At 38.9% G+C, this 22,368-nt stretch overlaps 2 protein-coding genes and 1 pseudogene across 2 annotated transcripts; 1 reads left to right on the top strand and 2 right to left on the bottom strand.

The window, feature by feature from the left end:
• Nucleotides 1–238: 238 nt before the first annotated feature.
• LOC110745510 (pre-mRNA-splicing factor ATP-dependent RNA helicase DEAH1 pseudogene) lies at nucleotides 239–3,306 on the bottom strand (annotated as a pseudogene).
• Nucleotides 3,307–3,792: 486 nt separating this feature from the next.
• Nucleotides 3,793–12,203, bottom strand: LOC110745514 (protein CASP). Its single transcript, XM_021945620.2, has 19 exons — nucleotides 11,968–12,203; nucleotides 11,241–11,351; nucleotides 10,817–10,995; nucleotides 10,014–10,163; nucleotides 9,436–9,524; nucleotides 9,205–9,314; nucleotides 8,978–9,072; nucleotides 8,659–8,714; nucleotides 7,610–7,775; nucleotides 7,355–7,447; nucleotides 6,509–6,637; nucleotides 6,260–6,379; nucleotides 5,914–5,994; nucleotides 5,058–5,165; nucleotides 4,799–4,942; nucleotides 4,578–4,679; nucleotides 4,368–4,447; nucleotides 4,053–4,145; nucleotides 3,793–3,962 (listed from the first exon to the last, which is right to left on the bottom strand). The coding sequence occupies exons 1-19, from the start codon at nucleotides 12,050–12,052 to the stop codon at nucleotides 3,902–3,904; spliced, it is 2,052 nt and encodes a 683-aa protein (XP_021801312.2). The 5' UTR covers nucleotides 12,053–12,203; the 3' UTR covers nucleotides 3,793–3,901.
• Nucleotides 12,204–19,370: 7,167 nt separating this feature from the next.
• LOC110746041 (uncharacterized) lies at nucleotides 19,371–20,696 on the top strand. The gene has a single exon (XM_021946236.2). It carries the CDS (start codon nucleotides 19,371–19,373, stop codon nucleotides 20,694–20,696), a length of 1,326 nt encoding a protein of 441 aa, XP_021801928.2.
• The last annotated feature ends 1,672 nt before the right edge of the window (nucleotides 20,697–22,368 follow it).

Raw genomic sequence — 22,368 nt, 5'->3', positions numbered from 1 at the left:
GTTATCGATTGAAGTTGTTATTTGATTAACAAAAGAAGTTCTCAATTCATCCTTACTGTTAGCAGTTAAACCGTTCATTATATTTATATAAAGTTTCCGAAATTTAACTTTACATTTTTTGGTATTAAGCCTTGCAACTCCGTCCTACTATGCACATATAAAATGTCACAGATAAAATGTTAAAATTCAATCCTTCTTTGTCGATTCAGTTAAAATGACAGAAAAATATACAGTTTGGCGGCACAAAGACACAATAAATCTATGTATTCTCTCATGCAAAATTAAATGGAGATGTACATATATAAAAATAATTTCGGAAAAACTCATATTCCTAATTATACACATATGCTGTAATCAACAAGATTAGGAATTTGCTTTGAAGTGCTTGTACGCCCTTTTCCACGAGGCATCTTCTTCGAAGTTGAGTAATCCTCCTCAACGACGCCGTTCAACTGGTAATAATGTGGAGCTATTTCAACCAACCATTCCGGCTTTATCTCTGTGACCTGTCTCATATATTCCTTGGTAGTAAGTACCAGTTCATGGTACAAAACACATCTAGGAAGCACGTGATGTTCCAATGCCATAGTCCCTGAGCTGGGGTGTATATGGGCAGTGTGCGGATGTTTGATTGTTCTATAACACCCGTTCTTCTGCAGCCTAGCACAATGAGGGAAGAATCCTGATGTAACGGCCTTCTTTATAGCCTCTAAATCATTTGAGCTACTGAGCTTGATCTCAACCCTCTCCAAGAGGCGCTCGAGTTGATCACGGATGTCTCTTGCTCTTTTCATGCTCCTAACTTGTATGTAGTTTTCGTAACACCATTGCGTCGAGTAATTTGCCTCTTTCCATGCATTGTAAACCTTAAGCAATGCAATGTGATCTCCCACATTCCCAGTGTGAAACCTCAACCTTGCAGTGTCAGCATGTACTTGTTTGTCTTTGGGACGATAGAAGATTGAACTGCCGGTGGAAAGCATGGCAGCAATGGAGATTACCTCATCTGAGCACTTGTACTTGTCCGAGGCAACGATCATTTTAGATAGCATTGGATCAACAGGGAACTCTGCCATCCGTCTGCCAACTTTAGTTAGCTCCCCCACTTTGTTTAATGCACCGAGTGCAAACAACAATTCCAGGGCTTTTAGTAATGCTTCACAAGGTGGAGGGTCCATGAACTCGAAATTCACCAAGTCATGAATGCCGAGGCTCTTGAGCGTGAGAACCACATTGGCGAGGTTAGTCCGCTGCACTTCCGGAACTGTGGTATCATCTAAATCACTGTCATAGTTGTAACTTGTATATAACCGGAAGCACTTCCCGTGGCCTGTTCGACCCGCCCGACCTGCCCTTTGCATGGAGGATGCCTTTGAGATCGGGGTGACTTGCAGTGACTCCATCCCACTCCTCGGATTATAAGATTTCATCTTGCTGAAGCCGGGGTCAATGACATATTTGATCCCATCAATAGTTAGAGAGGTCTCTGCAATATTTGTAGCAAGGACAACTTTTCTAGCCCCTTCCGGTGTGGGCTCAAAGATTTTAGCCTGCAGCTCCGTGGGCAGGTTTGCATATATGGGACAGACTATAAGCTCACTAATTTTTGTACCTAACCCCCTTGTCCTATGTTTGAATATCTCCTCCGCGGTTTCAATTTCTTCCTGACCAGTGAGAAAAACCAATATGTCCCCAGGCGGTTGTGTCACGTGTATCTGAAGTGCAGCCACAATTGCTGCATCTAGGTAATCAGCCTGCGGTGCTTCCATGTAGTGTATATCAACCGGATACCGTCTCCCAGGGATTCTTAAAATCTTGGCGGAATCAAAGAAATCACTGAACTTCTCAGCATCAAGAGTAGCACTTGAAATGATCAGTTTAAGATCAGGTCTATATCGTGCAATGTCCTTGAGCAATCCTAACAAAACATCCGTTGACAGTGTTCTCTCGTGAGCCTCGTCCACCATCACCACACTGTAGCTTGCCAAATCTGGCTCACAAAGGAATTCTCGCAGCAGCATTCCATCTGTCATGTATTTCAAAACAGTCTTCTCCGAGGTGCAGTCCTCGAAACGGATGGAATAACCAACCTCATGCCCAAGCTTGACACCCATCTCTTGAGAAACCCTGGCAGCAACACTCATTGCAGCAATTCGCCGTGGTTGTGTGCACCCGATCTTCTTTCCTCCCCTAGTGTACCCGGCCTCGTGTAGATATTGAGGTATCTGTGTAGTTTTTCCAGATCCAGTTTCGCCAACAATAATAAGAATCTGATTTTTTTCAACATCTTGGAGCAACCTCTCACGAAATGAGTAGATAGGTAATGTTTTCCTCTCCTCCCGCAGCTTATCCAACTCATGGGTTGGTTGCACTTTCCCGACATCACCATTACCGTTAGCAATCATCTGATCACCCTCCAGTAGTACCGACGCCTTGACAAATTCAATCTGGTCTTCAAATACAAAATCATACTCGTCATCACATTTCCGCCTTTTGTTTTTCGAACCAAACTTCAATGTTGCCTTCCCAATTTGCTGATCCTCCCAAGCTTTCTGTTCAGCAAAAGGGTTTGATTTTTTATCCCTGGCATTCAGATCATCATCCCAGCAACGTTGTAAAGCCACCGAGAATCGCTTCTCCTGATTAACACCGCCCTCATGATCGTCATGGGGTTCCGGAATCCTGTAGTACTGATCATGATCATGATGAGTAGCAGCCTCATGCTTCGTCGCAAGCTCATATATTTTCTTCTCGTAACTTAATCGATTGTATTCCGCTTCAGTACGCTTAACGTCTTTATACAAGTACTCCTCATCTTCTATAGATTCTCCAAGCTCCTTCAATTTATTTGCCTCCCTTTTCTTTAAATATTCTTGTCTTGAAACTTTTCTTAAAGTTTCAACGTCGCCAACAATATTGCTTCTCCGAGTAGCAAAAGCCTGCTTTTGCTCTGATAGCTTTCGCGTTGCTGCTGCGTCCCGCTCCCTTATATTACGGTCCAATTGCTCCCTTTCTCTTTGATCACGCAATCTCTCTTGTTCAGACTCTGAACCATCATCATTTTCTTCATCGTGTGGGGAAGTTGGTTGTCGTTTAACCCCTCTCTCTTTCTCTCTTCTGTTTTGTGCAGTCTCATCTTCATCATCTTCTCGACTCAACACCTTCTTCCTGAACTGTTTCGCCATCTCCAATCCGATCGAAGTTAACCACCGATGGGATTAGTGTTTAAGTTTCTGGAAATCTGTTCTGGCAGAACTAGCTAGTGAAGTTTTTATTGGAATATGCACCCAAAAAACCACACGTTTAAGGATGGCCAGCCAAAACTGTATGCTTCACACATTTTCTTGTAGAGGACTTTATAATATTTATATAGGCAACTGACCGACGTAGAGGATTTCCTAAACCAAGTAGGATTAACTAACCGAAACCCTTTTCGTCATGGACTAGGATTTCCTAAACCAAGTAGGATTTCAAACAGGCTTTATTAACGGAAACCCTTTTCGACATGGGCTAGGATTTCCTAAACCAATTAGGATTTCAAAACCAGACCAAAAAAAAAAATTAGGATTTCAAAAAGGCGTTCCAGGGTTCATTCTTTTTATTAGCTTTAAATATTGTTAAGTCTATAGTTTGTGACCTAAACTCTTGTGGCACGTTTTTACCAATTGCAACTACCGTAGGTTGCAGAGAAGTTACTACTTTTGGTCACACGATAAATGTTTTCAATAAATTACGTATTGGGATGAAAATTTTCCAGTATATCTCCCACGGTACCAAAAAATTTATAGAAAATAAACGAAAATCCCAATATCCTTATAATCAAATCTGGAAGAAACATAAAGAATACCATAACGTTCGGTAAATTTTTGGTCGGTTTATATACATATTTTGTCATGTAATTCTAGAGCGCATGTGGGAGGTTCACTTGTTTATCGCCAATAATTACATCCTCCTGACCATTGCTGCAAAAAAAATAAAAATAAAAAATTCAAGGGGTGAGAAAGCTAACCATCAAAACTGCTACAAAATCAATGGAATAGATAGATAAATACCTAAGATAGCTCAGAGCTGACATTCGGTAGAGACAGGTGAACACCAGTATATGCAACCCAATAGTGTAGAAAAATGCAAAAGTCCGAGCATACCTGCACGATAATTCTCCTCAGTAAATTAATCTAGAAATATGTCTGTATTTAGAGACGAAAAACACTTTGAACAGTTATTTTATTAGCACACAAAAATGGTTTGAACACACCCCCTTTCCAATTAAAAAATCATTACGAGGCACTTTCCGAGTAATTGAGAATGAGATTATGTGATCTTACTTTTTGACCCCAAAAAAAAATATATATATTATGTGATCTTACTTGTTGCCAAGAAGAAAACGTCCGCTGCTAAGTGTAATTCTATCCCTGAAACCCAACTCCTTGTACCTTTGATCCCTTTCCTGTTACGAGTCAATTAAGTTTAATATACGATATCTAACAAATAAAGGAAAGTAAAAAAGAATAAATCCCAAGATGAAAGCATCTTTGATAACAAACTTATAATTTCACCAGAAAGTAAAAATTAGCAACCTTTTTCGAGAAGGCTGCAAAAGGATTTATGTCATCCTCATATATCTTCTTGTATTTGGATTCAACATCTGAGGAGAAACCACCTTCAAGATCCTCTGCAGGCTGAAATTACCACAAAAAGGAACAGAATATATTAAGGAACTAAAAGCACTCTGACCAAAAAAGTGAAAAGGGTACTAAAAGCACATAATAGGATGAAAATAGCAACATATGTAGAGTACCTTTTTTGATCCTCTAGAAACTACTTTTTCAAGACTGTAATCCTGAACATAACGAATCTTTCCATAGAGTTTAACATTATCAGCTTTTGTCTTTTCCAGTTCTGCTGTTAACGCTCCTATCCTTTCCTTCAACTGCCTTATTTCCTAATACAACAAAATCAGTCAGCAAAGTCAAATGATTGGACCAGTAATCTAGCCATATGATATGGCAGATTAAAAAACTAAAGCAATTATGGATGTTTGAAAATAAACAACGTACTTCTTCTGTCTCTCTCAAGCGTGTCCTGAATCGATCTCGCTGGTTACAGATAACCTTAAGCATTGAGCTTTGGTCTTGGTCCGAGGAAATGTGCTTTTGATCTGCATTCTGATTCAGAAAGGCTATTAGATTTAGAACAAGATAAACTAATGTGAAACCAAATGATTAGCTAACCAAAGAGAGTAATATGGAATTTATAGTACATGTCAAGATCTGTCATTTAAGTATAAATTAGCAATTAGCACAGAAAGTTCACGAGTATATTAATAAAAAAATATGTTACGTATTTTGACGATTAAATTGTCAGAAGGCTCGAAACCAAATAGGCCGGGCGCCAGTGATATAATCATTGTGAACAAATTTGGCAATCATCACCAATGTTGTTAAGTGAATATACTAAAGCACTAGCATGCAGTCTAAAACCTTCCAAAACCTACCGGTCCAGTTGCTGAAGTTATTCACAGGCATCAGCATGCGATGTACATACTCTCAAATTTGCAAAAACCGAAACAACAAAACTTAATGTATTTTGCTAAGAATGCATGATATGCTTCAATGAGGACTACCCAATAACAATACGATTAACTAGGTGATTTCAAACTTTCTTACACCTTAACGTTATGATCTCTCCCAAGAATAAAAATCTTTGATTGAGGACTAATACTAACAAAGCAGCCAGGAAGGAAAGAGATTGCATTATTGCAGCAAAGAAGTATATTTTCGAAATTATAGACCCTATGACTGACGGACTTTTATGTGGAGAAAAATATTTGTCAAATATTCAGAAATTTGTTGTGCCAAAAATTAGAGAAATGGAGATATGTAGAGGGGAGGCAGGGAGAGAGATGAGGGGTACCTCAGACACCTCAGTACTCCTAGCCTCTGAAAGATCCCAGTCATCAAATAGGATTCCCTTCTTATCCTTGGAACTATAGCCCTGCATTAGAAAGGGAAAAGTAAAATTTAGAAAAATCGTGGGGGCAACTAGCGTACATAGTTATGCATCATATGATGGTGGCACATATGTGCATGAGAGTTTGAATGTGTCTACGTCAATATTTATAAAATCTAAAGTAACTCCATTTGTCAAAATTGTAACTGAAAAAAAAAAGTTGAATATATCCATATACTTTATATAGTTCATATCATGGAAGACAAAGTAACACACTCATTCAGGCCCACAATGAGCCTTTGATCCCCACCTTCAGTATGTCATCCTCCAACTTTTGGATTAACTTTTGTTGTTCATTAACCTTTACTGTAAGTTCTGCTGTCTTGCCATCAGCTTTTTCCAGCAACAATGCTTTCTCCGAAAGTTTGACCTGAAAGCAGCACAATAAAAAATACATCAGACAAATGACAGATTAGTAATAGAATAGGTATCAATCTCTGACAAGAGCTAGACAGTAATCCAATCAAATGCGTCTGCACATGCATGCATGTCTTCATACTTTCAACTGTGTGAGTTCATGCTCCATTTTCCGGTTTTTATCAAGAAGAAGAGACTCCATTTTGCTCATCTCTTCCCCGCTTGTGGCTACTTCCCAATCTTCAGCCTCAATTGAATTATAACCCACTGCCTACAAATATAATAATGTGAAGTTAAAGAGGGATTAACAGAACACTGTTGGGGTACCAGGAAAATGAGAACAATGCTTCAAAATAACAAGGAGTTCTATGGAAGAAAAGAAGATAAGTAAGAACAAATAAACAATACAAACCCGGAGATAAATAAAAGAGAATAAAATTAAAATGGACAAGAATCAAGCAGAAAAGAAAAAGAATAAATATAAAATAGAACCACTGATGTAAGCATTTTAAATAATCATTGATAGAGTACTTGAATATTTTTCAAGTAAAATACATATCTTATACATCATAGATGGACTATAGTATTAGTGTACTCAATAATGCCAATTACCATTTCAATTTACCAACATGACCCCAATCATTCCGGCCTATTTTCACAGGAGTCCCATACATGGATTCCCATTGTAGACTGATAGACGACATACTCGAAACAGTGACACTGAAGGTACACCGTAGTGAATTTATTCCAGTCATCGTGCAAAGTGAAAGCAATTTGACAGTTAGAAATAGTAATTAGTTTCCTCGCAAGCAATTATGTTTTTCGAATTTCTCCAAACAGAAAAGAAAACAAGTCCAAGAAAAAAAACTAAACAATAAAAGAACTCAAAAATAAAAAATAAAAAATTTTCAATAACACTCATGAAACTGAAGCTAAATTGATAACAGGCAACTTCTGAGCTAAAGAATGTAGAGAAAGATGGCATTACCTGCAAAATTTTCACCTTTTTACGCAAATCATCAACCAGTTTTGTTGTTGGCCTTGCCTGAAGCTCTTTCTTCATCTCCTCGAGAGCAGCTTCCTTAATTAAAAGGCAGAAAATAAAATGATTTAGAGGAAAAGAGAAGAAATTAAATAAAACTGTGGTACAGAAAAGGAGCTGGGAGCTCAATTATATAACAAAGGGCATAGAGCTACAAAGCAGGACTACCTATGTAGAACTGAAGCAATAAAATTAGTATACCTTTTCAATGAGCAATGCGTTCAACTTCTTGATCTCATTCAGGTGCTCCTCTCTTTCGTTTGATAATGTTGTTTCAATGTTGTGCAGTTCCATGTTGAGTTCGGCGATGATCTTCTCTTTGGCAATTAAAGAATTCTCAAGGATGCTATTTGAATCTGAAGTATCACTGTAGCACAGCAATAAACTTAAGATATAAAAAGATAACCCAACAATAGAACCAATCTATACAAGTGGAACAGAACACTATAGATGCATCAAATATCCATAATCCCACTTAGAGAGCAGGGTAAAAACCCAAAATCTGACACTATGGCAATAGGATGCCCAAAAGTCACGAAACATGTTTCTAGAATATAAGTCCACCCTAACTGGTACCAAGGGCTGTTCTAATAAAGCTATCCAAGACGACACCCTCTCATGAAACTTTAACATCTGACAAGCTCAAGGATGAAGGAGGAGCAGCCAATTATAGAACGGGTGCAGATCCTGAAATTTGATGAATGACAAGAAAGGGGGAAAAAACAATAAAAACTGAAGATCACAAACATTCATCTAAACTTTTCCTATAGAAAGGGCTGATAAGTTTCTCTTCTAAAATTTTCAAGTACATACTGTCCACTGAACTAGTGGATTGCAATTTGCAACTAACGTATTTGTGGTAAAGGATTTGATGCATACGAAAAATGAACGAGAGAAGATAGCAGAGACTCATTCAATCAGTTACTTGCATCACTAGAATATTGGAAGAAGTTCTTTTCTATTTGTATTTTTTTCTTTTAATAAGTTCTTCATTCAACGAATACTATGCTTAGTTTCTTAGAGCAGCAAAATATTTGACATTGAATAGAATTCATAGAATCTTTGCAATAAAATTTACTTAACAAACATTATCCATTTTAAAGAATAAAAATTCCAAATTTCTAAGGAAGGGCCTTTGTATTTTCGTTGTTCTTGGAATAAAATAACTATCATCTGAAAGAAACGAAAATAAATTAAAACCATAGTCTCGGGGGGCATGGAAGTACAAGTAAGTCTCTGAAGTACCTCACCTGTTCTTATTTTCAGTGTCTTCATTTGCTGTGTCTAATTTGGAGCGCAGAAGTCCCTGCAAAATGTTCAATGAAAAATGGGGCTTCAACAATGAAGAACCATTTACTGCAAGAAGCAAAATCGAGAAATTGAATAAACAATGATTGCGGTAGCCTGGACCTTAACAAACAATGAAAATTTACAATGTATGATCCATTTGCACAAAAGAGTGTGAAACTACAATGCAACAGCTACAAATAAAGAATGTACAATGAATGTTGAAAGTGGATTATGAACAACTCATCTTGTAACATAAAAACTTTAGGGTTTCACACACACCTTCTCCCTCTCAAGACTAAGAAGCCGTGTCTGGGCCCGTTCAACTTCATCCATCAGAAGATTGACCTCGGATTGCTTGGTTGCCCTCTCTTCATCTGAAATCAGTAGACAAAACATGAGACTCTTCAGGAAAATTTATCATATTTGCTGGAGAGATAGATACCTATAAAATATTGCGAATGTATTAAAGATGTTCTAGAGAAGAAATCAGGAAATTTGGCACTCACCAGATTGAGCACGAAGCTCGAACAATTGACTTTGAGCAAGCTCATGTAATTTCTGCATATTGAAAACACTGTCTTTAGCTTGTCGTAATTGATCTTGCAACAATTGCTCTCTGTATAAAGTGAAGTTTCAATAAGACATCAAAAGACACAAAACAAAACCATTCAGAGATCTCATGTAGAATTTCCCTGACATCAGTCAAATAAATCTGGCTATATCACAGGAATTGTTACCTTTCTTTTAGGACCTCAAGCATTTTCTGGTTCTCTTCCGCAAAACTGCGTTGCTTGATCTCCACAATTTCTTTAACTTTATCCTCCATCTGACAGCATATGAGAAAGTTCACTCATTAAAAAGAGATATCACCACTGATTAAAAAGTGTATATTTGTTCTGCTCTAAATTTCCAACATGGCCAAATACTCCAACAATTACATTTTAATTATTATAACAAAGTAACATAATGAAATCAATAAAATAAAAATGATTTGGAAAGAATGAACTACAAGAGCACATGGCATGATAAAGGAAGGTAATGATCATTTGCATTTTAAAAAACTATTTACATTATTACAATTTACATCTACCTTTAACTAAAAGACACCTCACCAAAGAGAGAAAGCCTGGGAAGAAACCATTTATCAACCCAATTCATTTGTCTAACTTGAGATGGAATGATGCTATTAGTAAATGCTTTGCATTACCAATAAAAAATTTCAGTTGCCATATTGAGAAATTGAAAATTTCATAACACCTCAAAAGATATAGTGATATTTTTTTAAATTAGAAAATAAATATTAGACATAGCCAACCTGTTGCTCTAACTGACGGTTGCGGTCTTCAAGTCTTCTTATTGTTGCCTGTTGATTTTTTAAATGAGTTGCTTCTGTCCTGAATTCTTCAAGCTCAACTTTCATTTTCCTATTCTCAGATTCTAATTCAGACAATTTCAGATCTTGCTCCTGCAGGAGATGAATACAAGTTTAATAATGAAACATAGAGACACAGCACACAGCTAAAGAGCAGAGAGTGCATAGGAGTACACACAGGAGATACAACATGGAGTCAACAAATGATGCAGGATTTTGATCATTGAATTTTTCCAGTTCATTTATATGAACTAGCAACCACTGAAAGTTTTCCTCAAACAACACTAATGAATCAATGATATTTCAATTGGATTCACAACTGTAATCATCCACTTGCATTTGAGAGTTATGGGATTCTATTTAAAGCCAAAATCTTGCTCTTCTAATCCCAAAATATTTTGTTGATGAAATTAAACTCATATCCATCATCAATTTTTTAACTTCCAATCAAGTTTAAATAGAAAAACAACCCACCACCATGCCCTGCAATGGCCACAGACTGAAATATCCTGAGGTAGGGGAAGGGTTTTTTTTCCCTCCAATTGTTTGGAGGGAAAAATTGGATATCAAAATTTACCAAAGACATGAGTGTAAAGAACAATTTTTTTGGTTCAAAGAGAATCGCCTGAGTTATTTAAACCCTTTTCATACATTTATATGCTTAATGCGTTAATGTATACGGATCAAAGTATACACCAAATCAAGGTTGACATTTCAAGAAAATATTAAAAACTAGCAGTACTTACAGCACTTGAAGCAAGAGCCAGATAAGGATCTGGAGCCTCGTAAAGTTTTTGATAGATGTTAAGAAAAGCATTCTCCCCAAACTTCGCTCTCTTGGTAAGATTATCAACTTCTTCTTGGTAACCTCTAAGTAAAGAGTTAAAAAGATTTAGCTTTTCCTCTGGTGCAGCTTTCTTGAAATCTGTCAGCAAAACAATTTGTAAATTAAAAAATATGTTTTTTTATCATGCAAAGTGAGATGGAACAATTAAATCACAGAAAAAGGCCTCTACAAGGTACCCAATATCTCCACTTCCAAGAAGTAATTCAGGCTGGCCCAGGGAGAGGCAGTCCTCTTCCCTCACTAGACCAACTATTAATTAGAGAAATCCCTTCACTGTAAACAAAGTACATTTAGTCTGATCATGAGAATATAAAACGGCATACCTCTAGTGCTCTCTGCAAGCTTCCGCCTATTCTTCTGGCTGTTTTCTTGATTTTCAGCTATCCTGAGCCCTTGCTCATCCAGTACACTTTTTTCCTTCTCCAAATCAAATTCTGTCAATAAAAAACAAAATCAGCCATTGATAAATAGTTTTTTGAATGATGTTCCTGTTTCATTCGTTACGCAACCCAAATAACTTGGTCACCACAGTGGAGAGTCCATGAGGCATAATTCCGATCTTAAAAGAGGCTATACTAAACTGAATGGTTTTCGAACTATGAGGCATCATCAATGAATACCTTTTATTCCCATTATGCAAATTTCAAGCCCTTCTGCAATTTCTTATGGATAAAACCATTCCACTGTCACTACTAATATGTGATTTAGTTTTTACTCCAATACTTAATAATTGTACACAAAACGCGATAAAGCCCAATAAAATTAGTTAATTGCATCATTGCTGTAATTATGAACAAACTATGTGCGCGCACTTACATTCACACGTACATACTTATTTATATATGATCCAAATCAGAGCTAGTTTTTGCTTCTATAGCTAGTGACATAGAATCCAATCAATAACAATTAGACGTGACGCTACAAAACCAAATTGCTGAGCTACGTGAAGAAAAAAAGTTGAGGATCCTTATAGAGCTACCATTTTCATATTCTTCAAGCAAAACCGCAACTCTAGGCTTCAACTAAATTGATCAACAAATTGAAAGATACCTTTCCAGAAGTTGGAGACGACGGAGATGGGAGAAGAGGTGGAGCTCGATTTGTCTCTGTCGGATCCGCCTTGCGGAGCCTCCATTTGCACGGACTCGGATCTTTACGGCCTGAAACGGCACGTCGTTCTCTGAGCTCGCAATTTAGTGAGGTACAATAGCGGAATGAGAGATGGATCTGAGAAAAACAGAGCTTTGGATTTTGGTTATTGCTGGTCCCGACTTGAATGTGAAGAAGCAAACGCCTATCATTAATTAAGAAAAAAAAAAAAAAACAAGAAAGCGAACCGAATGCAATGGTTTTGAGTTGGGCTGGAAAAGAAATTATGAATGGGCCTAGAGTTGGGTCAATAGAAAAGTGGCCAACTTATTCTGGTCCATATAAAAAAAAAAACTGTAGTTGTCAAGGGGCCTAGCCCAATGAAAAAAAACCTTAACTTGCAGACTAATTGTTTTCGAACTCCTATAACATCCCGGGAATGTGTGTGAGAAACCCTATAGTTTAGACTATCACTTGATGGATGGCATCTTCACTGTGGATTAACTGTTGGGTTGGAGATGTTCTTACATTTCATCTTCATCTGTGTCCTCTTTATGTCTCCTCTCTTCTAGCACAAGTCGCGGCTGGTCTTCTTCTTCCTCCTCACCCTTGATACCGACCAGATCTCGTTTATGACTGGGATCTTTCAGAGGCTAGGTCTCTGTGGTACCCCAATCAATATGATAATCATAAAGTTTAAGAAAGTTTGAAAACCACTTAGCTTATCTAATTGTTATTGGTAGTCCTCATTGAAGCATATCATGCATTCTGATGCCTGTGAATCACTTGGCTTGAGTGCTCAGATAAAAAGATCCTGGGATGCCGCTTCTAGGTAGGGTCACTATAGTGGCTAGGGTGAGTCTTCCTACGCAGCGCCTGGCTTTCCTCCTTGTGCACACCTTTGTTTGTGTAAAGGGAGAGCGTACGGAGCAACCTAACCAGTAGGTTTTGGCTATTTTTAGACTGCATGCTAGTGCTTTTGGTATATTCAATCAACAACGTTATTGATGATTTGTCAAATTTGTTCAGTTGTTTCACTGGGGTCTGGTATATTTGGTTTCGAGCCTTTTGATCATTTTTTTAATACAAGTGACGTTCTAACTTAAAAGGGAAAATAAAGAATGGGGTTTCTCACACACACATCATTCTATGTATGCTTATAAATAAAAGTACCCTAAATTAAATGTCACGATTTAATTTTTGGTCCATAGTTATGTTCAAAACAAATAAATTCTGGGGGTAGATTTGTTGGTGATTTGGCCCATAGTGTCTTCCTCGTATCCTTCACAATTATTCATTGGATTAAAATTTTGTCTAAAATCGTAATCAAGCATAATTATAACCACTATGAAAATACTAGAAGAAGAATGTTTGAAGTTGTCATATTAATCAATCTTTGAAAGATATTAACCACAAGGTGTGGTGCGGTTGGCAAACTGCCACCTCCAACTGGCGAGCTACCATAGTGTCTCAATGGCGGGGTTCGAAACCCGTTGGAAGTACTTTGTGGTCAGGGGCAAGCCAAATCCCGAGCGGAGATTAATCCCACCCTTCCGGTGTGGGGACACCTCGTGGTATTTAACAAAAAGATATCAACAACTAGGCCAAACACCTACACTTTCACCACTTCAGCCGAAAGGCCACATCAGGGTTTAATCATAACATTTTAAAAGACCTTGATAAATAAATAAAAATCCTCCTGTGTCTACCCAAATCCATAAGAACTTGATGGGTGTGTCCTTAATGGTTATGGAGGTATCGTTACATGGATTCCACAACACTAGCTTGCGATAGTTGCCCAAGCAAATGATGCCATTGCAGGAGCCAAGAAACATTGGTGGTACTGTAAAAAGATAGGTGAGATGGACCGCAACCTCACTAGGATTAGCTACCAAAGTGCAATATATATATAGAATGACGAGTGCCGCCATATGAAATAAATATCATGTCTTGTGCTTCTTCTTGTTTGTGTTCTTGAGGTAGAGCAATCCCTTTCCTTGGAACTCTTACATTTGTTGAGCTTGAAGTGTTCATCCTCTTAGGGTGTCTCGAAAATTACAAATTTTCTGATTTTTCTGACTTTTCAAATTTCTTTGGGTAAAGTTTGCCTGGCAGCAGGGGTGTTTCTATTAAATTTAAAGGGGTGGTGATGATTTATTACCTTTAAGGGGTGGTTACAGTTGGTATACAGGTTGGGTTTCAAATTATTTTTATTTTAATTTCTTCCAATATCTTAAATATGAAAAAAAAGAAAAAAAGAAAAAGAAAAAGAAGAGGGAATCATTTCATTCACAAATTTTTTTTTTATATCGCAGTGTTTTTAAACCATTAGCTCTCACACTTATAAGTTAAAAAATAAGTTTACAATGACCACCTTATCATGTAAAAGTAATTGATGGACATCATTCACCTCTTGTGGGTGAGTTTCATACAATCCGAGTGTTTTTTTTTTTTCAAATAAGTTAATTTTTTTGTTAAATAATGCTTCTATAATTGTTAAACAAAAGTCATTAACAATCACATTTAAATATATCTATTTTTGAATATAAGGATAGTTTAAACCATAAGGGAGAGGGGCTTTCTCAATCACACACGCTATCAAGGTGCCATGTCATAGGGGTTTGAACTTGAACTCATTCACGAAAAAATTTGTCTAAGAATATGATTTAGAGACAATAATAGGGCCAAAAGCTCTTAAATTAAGAAGTTACTTTTTTTTTTGGCCAGATAAAAAAGCTACCAATTGGAGGTAGTTGACAAATATTGTAGAGCAATCGAGTTGGAATGAAAGTTCATTGTATGTAAGAGCACCTCCACCCCAAAAGGCAAGAGCAAGGCAAAGGTAAGGCAAGGGTTGACACTATTTACGTGAATAATGTCAACCTTTCTTTTTTTGGTTCCACCCCAAATGGCAAGGGCAAGGGCAATTACTATTCATTTTAATTTATTTTATATTTTTATACTTAAATCATTAATTTTGGCATGAGAAGTGAAAAATAGGACTAGTTATTTATATATAAAAAAATTCTGAAAATTTTGGTTTTTTTTAGTTACTAACGTCATCAATGACGTCAGCAAACCCAGGCACAATTTGCCTTTGGGCCTGCCCAAGCTTGTGGACCCCATCAACTGCCTGGTCTTACCATTGTGCGCTAGAGCCAAAAGCTGGGCCTAGGCCCCCTCCTGCCCAGGCAAAACAGCTGCGCTGGAGGTGCTCTAACAGAGTGCAGTTTTCCTGTTACCATTTCTCCTGTGCCCACCTATTACCCATCTAACTTTTTGACACTTGTCCTTCCATTTAACTCGAAGTTAACAGTGTTAAATTTAGTTAAATTAAAAAATGAAAACTAAAAATTGAAGGAAAAAAAAGACCCAAGAGCGAACTCCCTCCCACCAACCCCAAACCAGCCGGCAGCAACCCCATCTCCTTCTCACCGCTGGCGAAGCCTCCTTTTCTCTCTCTCTCTCTCTCTCTCTCTCTCTCTCTCTCTCTCCCCTTTGATTTCTCTGCTTCCCTCTCGATCTCCCTCTCTTTCAAAAAAGAGCAGTGCTCGATTGACGTTTCCTTGGGACAAATCTTTCATTGAAGCACTTTATCTATATGGGTTTGAGAGTTTCTTGAAGCAAATGGACATAGTGAGATGGCGGGTCTGATGAATGGGTGTGGTGGTGGAGATTAGATATAACTTTCGGTCCCATCATCCCATGGAGGCATAAACAAACCCATGGTGGATCTGATGAACTTGGTCTGGAGCAACAAAAACAAAAACAAGGTTTTTGCTGAATAGATGAGGCGAGGAAATGGAGTTTGTTTTTTTAAATAAATTTTATTATGTTGAAATAAAGTTAACAGTGTTAAATTTCTGTTAAATCATGTAACACGTGTCAAAAATATAAGAAGAGAAACATAGGGGCACAAGGGAAATAGTAACAGGAAAACTGCACTCGCTCTAACAAGTCTTTCTTTGGGAACCACTATAAAAGCATTGTAAAGAATCATAACGAAAAAAAAAGTGTTGCTATTTCACTCCCTTATCTTATTTCCCCATCCACCTTATCTTCCAAATCGTTATATAAATTTCAAAAAATATAATCTTATCTTTCCACCCACCATTATTCCTAAAATACCATTTAATTATGGTTATCTTTTTTGTTTTTATCTATATATATAAAGCAAAAGGCAGAGAATGGTGAAACATTCAAAATACCAGAAAATGTCTTTGGTTAATGCAAACATTAAGAATTGAAATTATTAATTAAATGAGGATCCTATGGTAAATTCACACTTTTTCATATTAAAAAAATTTAAAATTAAAAGAAAAATCAGATAATGGTTCCTCTTTTTATGGAACACAACTACCAATTATCTTTTTTAATTCTAAAATAAATTTAAATTTTTTTTAAAAAAGCCTCTTGCAGGTGCGAAAGCGCGTGCAGAGAGGCTAGTCTTTATGATGACACAAACCCTTTTAATAAAATTGAAAGGAAAACAAACAAAAACTAATTATTAAAGACAAACAAAAACCAACAGCCAAGATTGTATCGCACAATGGAGTTACAATGAGGACTTGGGAATCGTTTCCTTTGAGTATACTCCAGGCTTCAGTATTGGCAGATGATATTTTGGGAGTTTCCAGAACTCTCGTGATTGGCCTTGTGAGCAGGGGCAGCCCTGGCGTGATGCAAGTGGCTCCACCGCACAATCTATGATTTTTAAGGGCCCCTAAAATTTTTATATTTTATATTATATATTAATATTATAAAATTTGTATATATACTCCAGCGTACAGTAAATTGACACGAGTGTATTTAGTGGAGTTGGTTTCTATTGCCTATCCCTTTGTACAAGGCCCAAATTTGAGTCTTAAAGGGGTGTTTTCAATTTAGATTTTAAAAGAATTTAAAGAAGTTTCAAAGTTCAGGTGCATTCAATCACGATTTTATAGAAGTCAAATATAAAAAGCGATGGATTTCATTTGATTATAGACTAATTTTAGCCCATTAAAAATCTTTGCTTTCACCCAGAGATTTTGATAGATATATTATTTTTATTATCAAGATATGATTTCCCCACTTCTATTACCACCATCTTATCATGGCTATCACCGCCGCTACCTCCACCACCATCCACTGCCACTCTCACTACAACCCCCACCTTCACCACCATCACAATCACTGCCACCTCCACGACCACCACATTTACCCCTACCTCCACCACCACTACCACCCTCACTATCAGCCCCATCATCACCCCCACCGTCACCACCACCACAGCCACTGCCAGCATCATCACCATCACCGCCATTGTCGTCGCCGCCACTCCCACAGCCACCGCCACCACCTCCACCACCACCATCACCTCCACCACCACTACCACCCCCACCTCCTCCCCCACCATCACCCACAAAGCACCATTTCCATAGCCATCGTCATCACCACCACCGTCATCACCCCTAAACCCTTTGTTTTATTAGTGTTATAAACTCCGTTAAAATCAATGATAAAACTCTAACAAAATCTGTACACAAATTCAGTCAAAATCTATGTGGAGTTTGTAGAATTCAGTCAAACTCAATTAAATTCAGTTAAACTCCGTCAACTTTATAACTCTTTTAAAATTATTTAAAATCTAAATTAAATACACCCTCCTTAGTGATTTCAATCTATTCATAATTTTATTCTTTTTTCATTATAATAACAAAATTTTAAATAATTTTAAAAAAGAAGCACATGAAAAAGAAAGAAAGATCGAACTAAAATTGTCCCAAAAAAAAATTCCAACTAAAGTAACAATAGTATATATCACACCCATACGCTTTCTCCTATATAAAAAAGTACTTTCTTCCACTCAATACAAAACCAAAAAAAAATTCATGCCTTCTCTTCTTCTTTCTCTTGAACTCTTATTTTTTGTTTTATAAAACATACTAATATTTAACTTTATCAAATGATAACATTAAAAAATTTATGAATTTGATTTGTGATTGTTATTACGTGCTAAATGATGATAAATTTTAGTTATTAAAAAATTGATTTATGACATTAAGATGGCAATTTTTTTTTAAAAAGTATTTTCATATTAGATTATGTCAGGGTTTCAGTTTAAATTTCACACAGGGCCCTCAAAATCTCAAGACCTGCCCTTCTTGTGAGTAGGTAGTTGTTTGTTCTTGGGGATTTGGCCCCCAGTTCATAAAAAAAAAAAACCAACAGCCATCACCCAATCTAGTCCGCCACCCCACCCAGCCGACGATAACCCCCGCTCCTCCTGACCCACCTTCTCTGCAGTCAACGAAATATATGTATCCAAATAGACACACATGCGATATATTTGAAAGCCCAACACCCTCCAACGTGACTAAATCCTAGTAGATTCAAATTTCCAAGTTCTAACCCCAACAAACAATTAATGATTCAATTACTAGGGTTCATATTCGAAGAGAAGGAGTTTTGTCAAATTTCCAAGTAGTTTCATAAAAATATGAATTGTTTTAAGGTCTAGGAAGGGGTTTAGTTTCCAAAAGAATGGGAATTTGAGAGAGAGAGAGAGAGAGAGAGAGAGAGAGAGAGAGAGAGAGAGAGAGAGAAGGGAAGTGTGGGAGCAGAATAATTTCCTACCGATCCGCCACGTCACAGGATCGAACTAAGGCACAACCCAACATAGGTTTGGATGGGCATTGACCCAATGTGGGTTCGCATGCGCGAAACACGAGCTCGGATTGGCGTCGGTCCAATATGAGTTCATATGCGCATAAGCCCAACGAAAATTCATATGGGCATTGGACCAATACCGGTTCGCATGCGCGTAAACCCAATGCGAGTTCGGATGTGCACCGCCCAACACGGGTTCGGATGTGCACCACTCAACGTGGGTTCACAGGCGCATTATCCCATACGGACTCGTACACAAGCGACACGACGTGGGTTCGTGGGTATGTACAAACGCCCGCACTCCCCAACCCGCATAAATCGAGCTGCGAAGACAAATTGAAAAGATTGTGAAATGGTACAAACCACAAACACATGCCGAATTGGCTGTTGAAGCTGCCAAGGGAATTTGCAAATCACCCTTCACCAGTGATATTCTGAAAGCTAAGAAGCCCGCGAAGTTTACTCAACCCAAATTCAAGTTATTTGAAGGCGTGGCTTATCCCATTGAGCATATCTATCACTTCCAGCAGCAAATGGTCCTCGAAAGCGAAGACGAAGCGCTGCTATGCAAACTATTCCCATCTAGCCTGTCAGGGTCGGCCTTGACGTGGTTTAGGTAGTTGAAACCAAGATCCATCGGCAGCTTCACTGAGCTTTGCGAAGCTTTCATATCCCAATACGTGTGCAATCAAAGGAGAAAGAAAGACATCACAATGCTGTTCAGCACAAAGCAAAAGGCAGGTGAAAGTCTCAAAGATTATCTGAAGCGATTCACGGAGGAAATGTCTACTTTAGAGACTTACGACTCTCACACTGCATCACTGGCATTCCGCGAGGGGGTAACGCCAGGAACGAAAATGCATAAGTCCTTGGTCAAGACACCACCCCTCGACATGAGGGAGGTTTTGGCTCGAGCTGATGGAATCATCAGACTTGAAGAGGAAGAACTCGCTTTGTCAAAGCGCACCACCGCAGCCATTTCAACACCAAAGCACCCGTATGAGATGATCCAAGGGCCAAGGACAAATTTTCCAAATGGAAGTCTCCGCAATCAAGCAAGGACCAATTCTCCCCCAACCAAACTTACTGTTAGTCTGGCTAAACTTTTCCACGAAAATAAGGGAAAAGGGATTTTTCGAACGCCTCCGACATTACGTGAACCACCAGAGAAACGAGACCGAAGCAAGACTTGTGCACACCACAACGACTTTGGCCACACCACCAACGACTGTCGGAATCTTAGATATCAAGTTGAAGCAATGCTAAAAAAGGGGATGCTTTGGCAATATCGGGCCCAACCAAAAGATAAGTTGAAGGAGGAGCGCGCGGCTGAACCAGTGACCAACAACGTCGCCACTGAGGAGGGATTGTTGGAAATCAATGCTATCCATGGCCGACCTCAACTGCCAGAGGGTCAGCTAGCTCGAGCCCGAACCGAGAAAAGACAAGCTGAAAAGATAAGACGTGTTTGTGGAATCGCTTCAGCACCACAATCGGCCCAATCATTGGAGAAGGTCGGGATCATCTCATTCACCCAACGAGATCTCGAAGGAATTCAATTTCCTCACAACGACGCACTGGTCATAACTCTTCAAATTGGGAACTCGAAAGTCAAGAGGGTTATGATCGACGGTGGAAGCAGCGCAGAGGTAATGTTTCTGAACACCTTCAAGAGAATGAAATTGGACGAAAAGGGGATCAGGCCCAATCCTACACCGCTCTTCGCATTTGACGGCAGCAAGGCACGAGTAATAGGAGACGTGACATTACCCATCATAGCCGCTGGGAAAACCCTTTTAGTGACTTTCGTGGTGGTAGACGCTCCGAGCGCCTATAATGTGATCATGGGAAGAGATTGGATCCATAGAATGGATGGAGAGGCATCAACTAGGTGCCAAGTGATGAGATGTTTAACTGACGATGGTGCTGGTACTATCGATATCAAAGGGGATCAACTCGAAGCCAAAAAGTGTTACAACATAACGACTGACCTCAAGAATGCAGCTGGGGCGCAGCCGCAACCGAACCAGCAATTATAGCAATTAATGGAGGACCCACCAGCAGAGCAGGAAGACGATCCAAAGCCCCCCACAACTGAACCACTAAGGGAAGAAATACTGGATCCTTCCGATCCCAATAGAAAAGTATTGGTGGGCTCCCTCCTATCCAACGCCGAAAGGGAGCATCTCATCGAGTTCTTAAGGAATAATAAGGATGTGTTCGCATGGTCACATGTGGATATGCCTGGAATCGATCCTAGTGTCGCGTGTCACCGCCTGAATGTGGACCCTAACCACCCACCACACCAGCAGAGGCAAAGGAGGTTCGCGCCAAAAAGAAATCAGATCATTAGCGATGAAGTGGACAGACTTCTGGAAGTTGGGTTCATCTGCGACGTGTGGTGCCCGACATGGATTTCTAATGTGGTGGTCGTGCCAAAGAAGAAGGGAAAATGGCGAGTTTGTGTCGATTACATCAATCTAAACAAAGCCTGCCCGAAAGACTGTTACCCTCTGCCTAAAATTGATCAGATGGTGGATGCCACGGCCGGGTATGAACTTCTAACTTTTCTTGATGCTTACTCAGGGTACAACCAAATCCCAATGGCAGTCGAAGATCAAGAAAAAACAACTTTCATTACCGAGCGTGGCTTGTATTGTTATACGGTGATGCCATTCGGTTTGAAGAATGCAGGCTCAACGTATCAACGGTTGGTGAATCAGATGTTCAAGGATCAAATTGGAAAGACAATGGAAGTTTATATAGATGACATGATTGTCAAAAGTGCGGTGAAAACCCAACACATAGGTCATCTTCAGGAAACCTTCGAGGTGCTGAGGCGATATCGGATGAGGCTGAACCTGACCAAATGTGCTTTCGTTGTCTCATCAGGCCAATTTTTGGGACACATTGTGAATAGGCAGGGCATTGAGCCAAACCCAGAGAAGGTGGAGGCATTACGAGGCATGCCAAGCCCGAAGACTCCAAGAGAAGTACAAGTGCTGACAGGGCGGGTAGCGGCATTGAGCCGGTTCATCTCACGTTTGTCTGACCGATGCAAACCCTTCTTTCGAGCAATCCGGAATAGGAAAAACGAGGTTTGGGGGCCAGAGCAGGTGGAAGCTTGTGATCAACTAAAACGATACTTGACAAGTCCCCCGATCCTAACTATACCAAAGTCTGGAGAGATGTTGTATATGTACCTTGCCGTAACCGAAGTGGCAATAAGCACAGCATTGTTCCGAGAAGAGAACTACCTCCAACAACCTGTTTTCTATGTCAGCAAGAGCCTGATTGACGCTGAAAAGAGATACACTCCTGCAGAGAAACTTGTCTTGGCATTGGTAGTAGCCAAGAGGAATCTTCGACAATATTTAGAAGCTCATACCATTACAGTGCTCACAAACCAGCCTATTAAAGCAATCATGTCCAAACCAGATCTGTTGGGAAGAGTCACAAAATGGGCAATCGAGTTAGGAGCATTTGACATCAGATACCAACCAAGGACATCTAAAAAAGGACAGGTAATTACTGATTTTCTCGTCGAATGTTATCCCATAGAAGGAACGCATGAGAAACAGAGTGATAAGACGGAAGCAGGGTGTAACGAGGCAACACAGTGGGAGTTATATGCGTCTGCTCATCCAACCGAGCGGGGGCTGGGGTCGGGATTGTCCTTTCTTCCCAGAAGGAATAGAGCTAGAATACTCT

Source organism: Prunus avium, chromosome 8 (assembly GCF_965620075.1).
Source record: "Prunus avium chromosome 8, drPruAviu1.hap1.1, whole genome shotgun sequence".
NCBI lineage: Eukaryota > Viridiplantae > Streptophyta > Magnoliopsida > Rosales > Rosaceae > Prunus > Prunus avium.
This window is presented reverse-complemented; position numbering and strand designations above follow the sequence as displayed.

Excerpts from the sequence above, each read along its gene's own strand:
- LOC110745514 (XM_021945620.2), bottom strand. The coding sequence starts at position 12,052 with ATGGAGGCTCCGCAAGGCGGATCCGACAGAGACAAATCGAGCTCCACC. Across the intron at positions 6,380-6,508 it reads ATGAACTCACACAGTTGAAA|GTCAAACTTTCGGAGAAAGC; the intron begins GTATGAAGACAT and ends TGCTGCTTTCAG. Across the intron at positions 5,166-5,913 it reads GGAGTACTGAGGTGTCTGAG|AATGCAGATCAAAAGCACAT; the intron begins GTACCCCTCATC and ends TTTCTGAATCAG.
- LOC110746041 (XM_021946236.2), top strand. The coding sequence starts at position 19,371 with ATGCTGTTCAGCACAAAGCAAAAGGCAGGTGAAAGTCTCAAAGATTAT.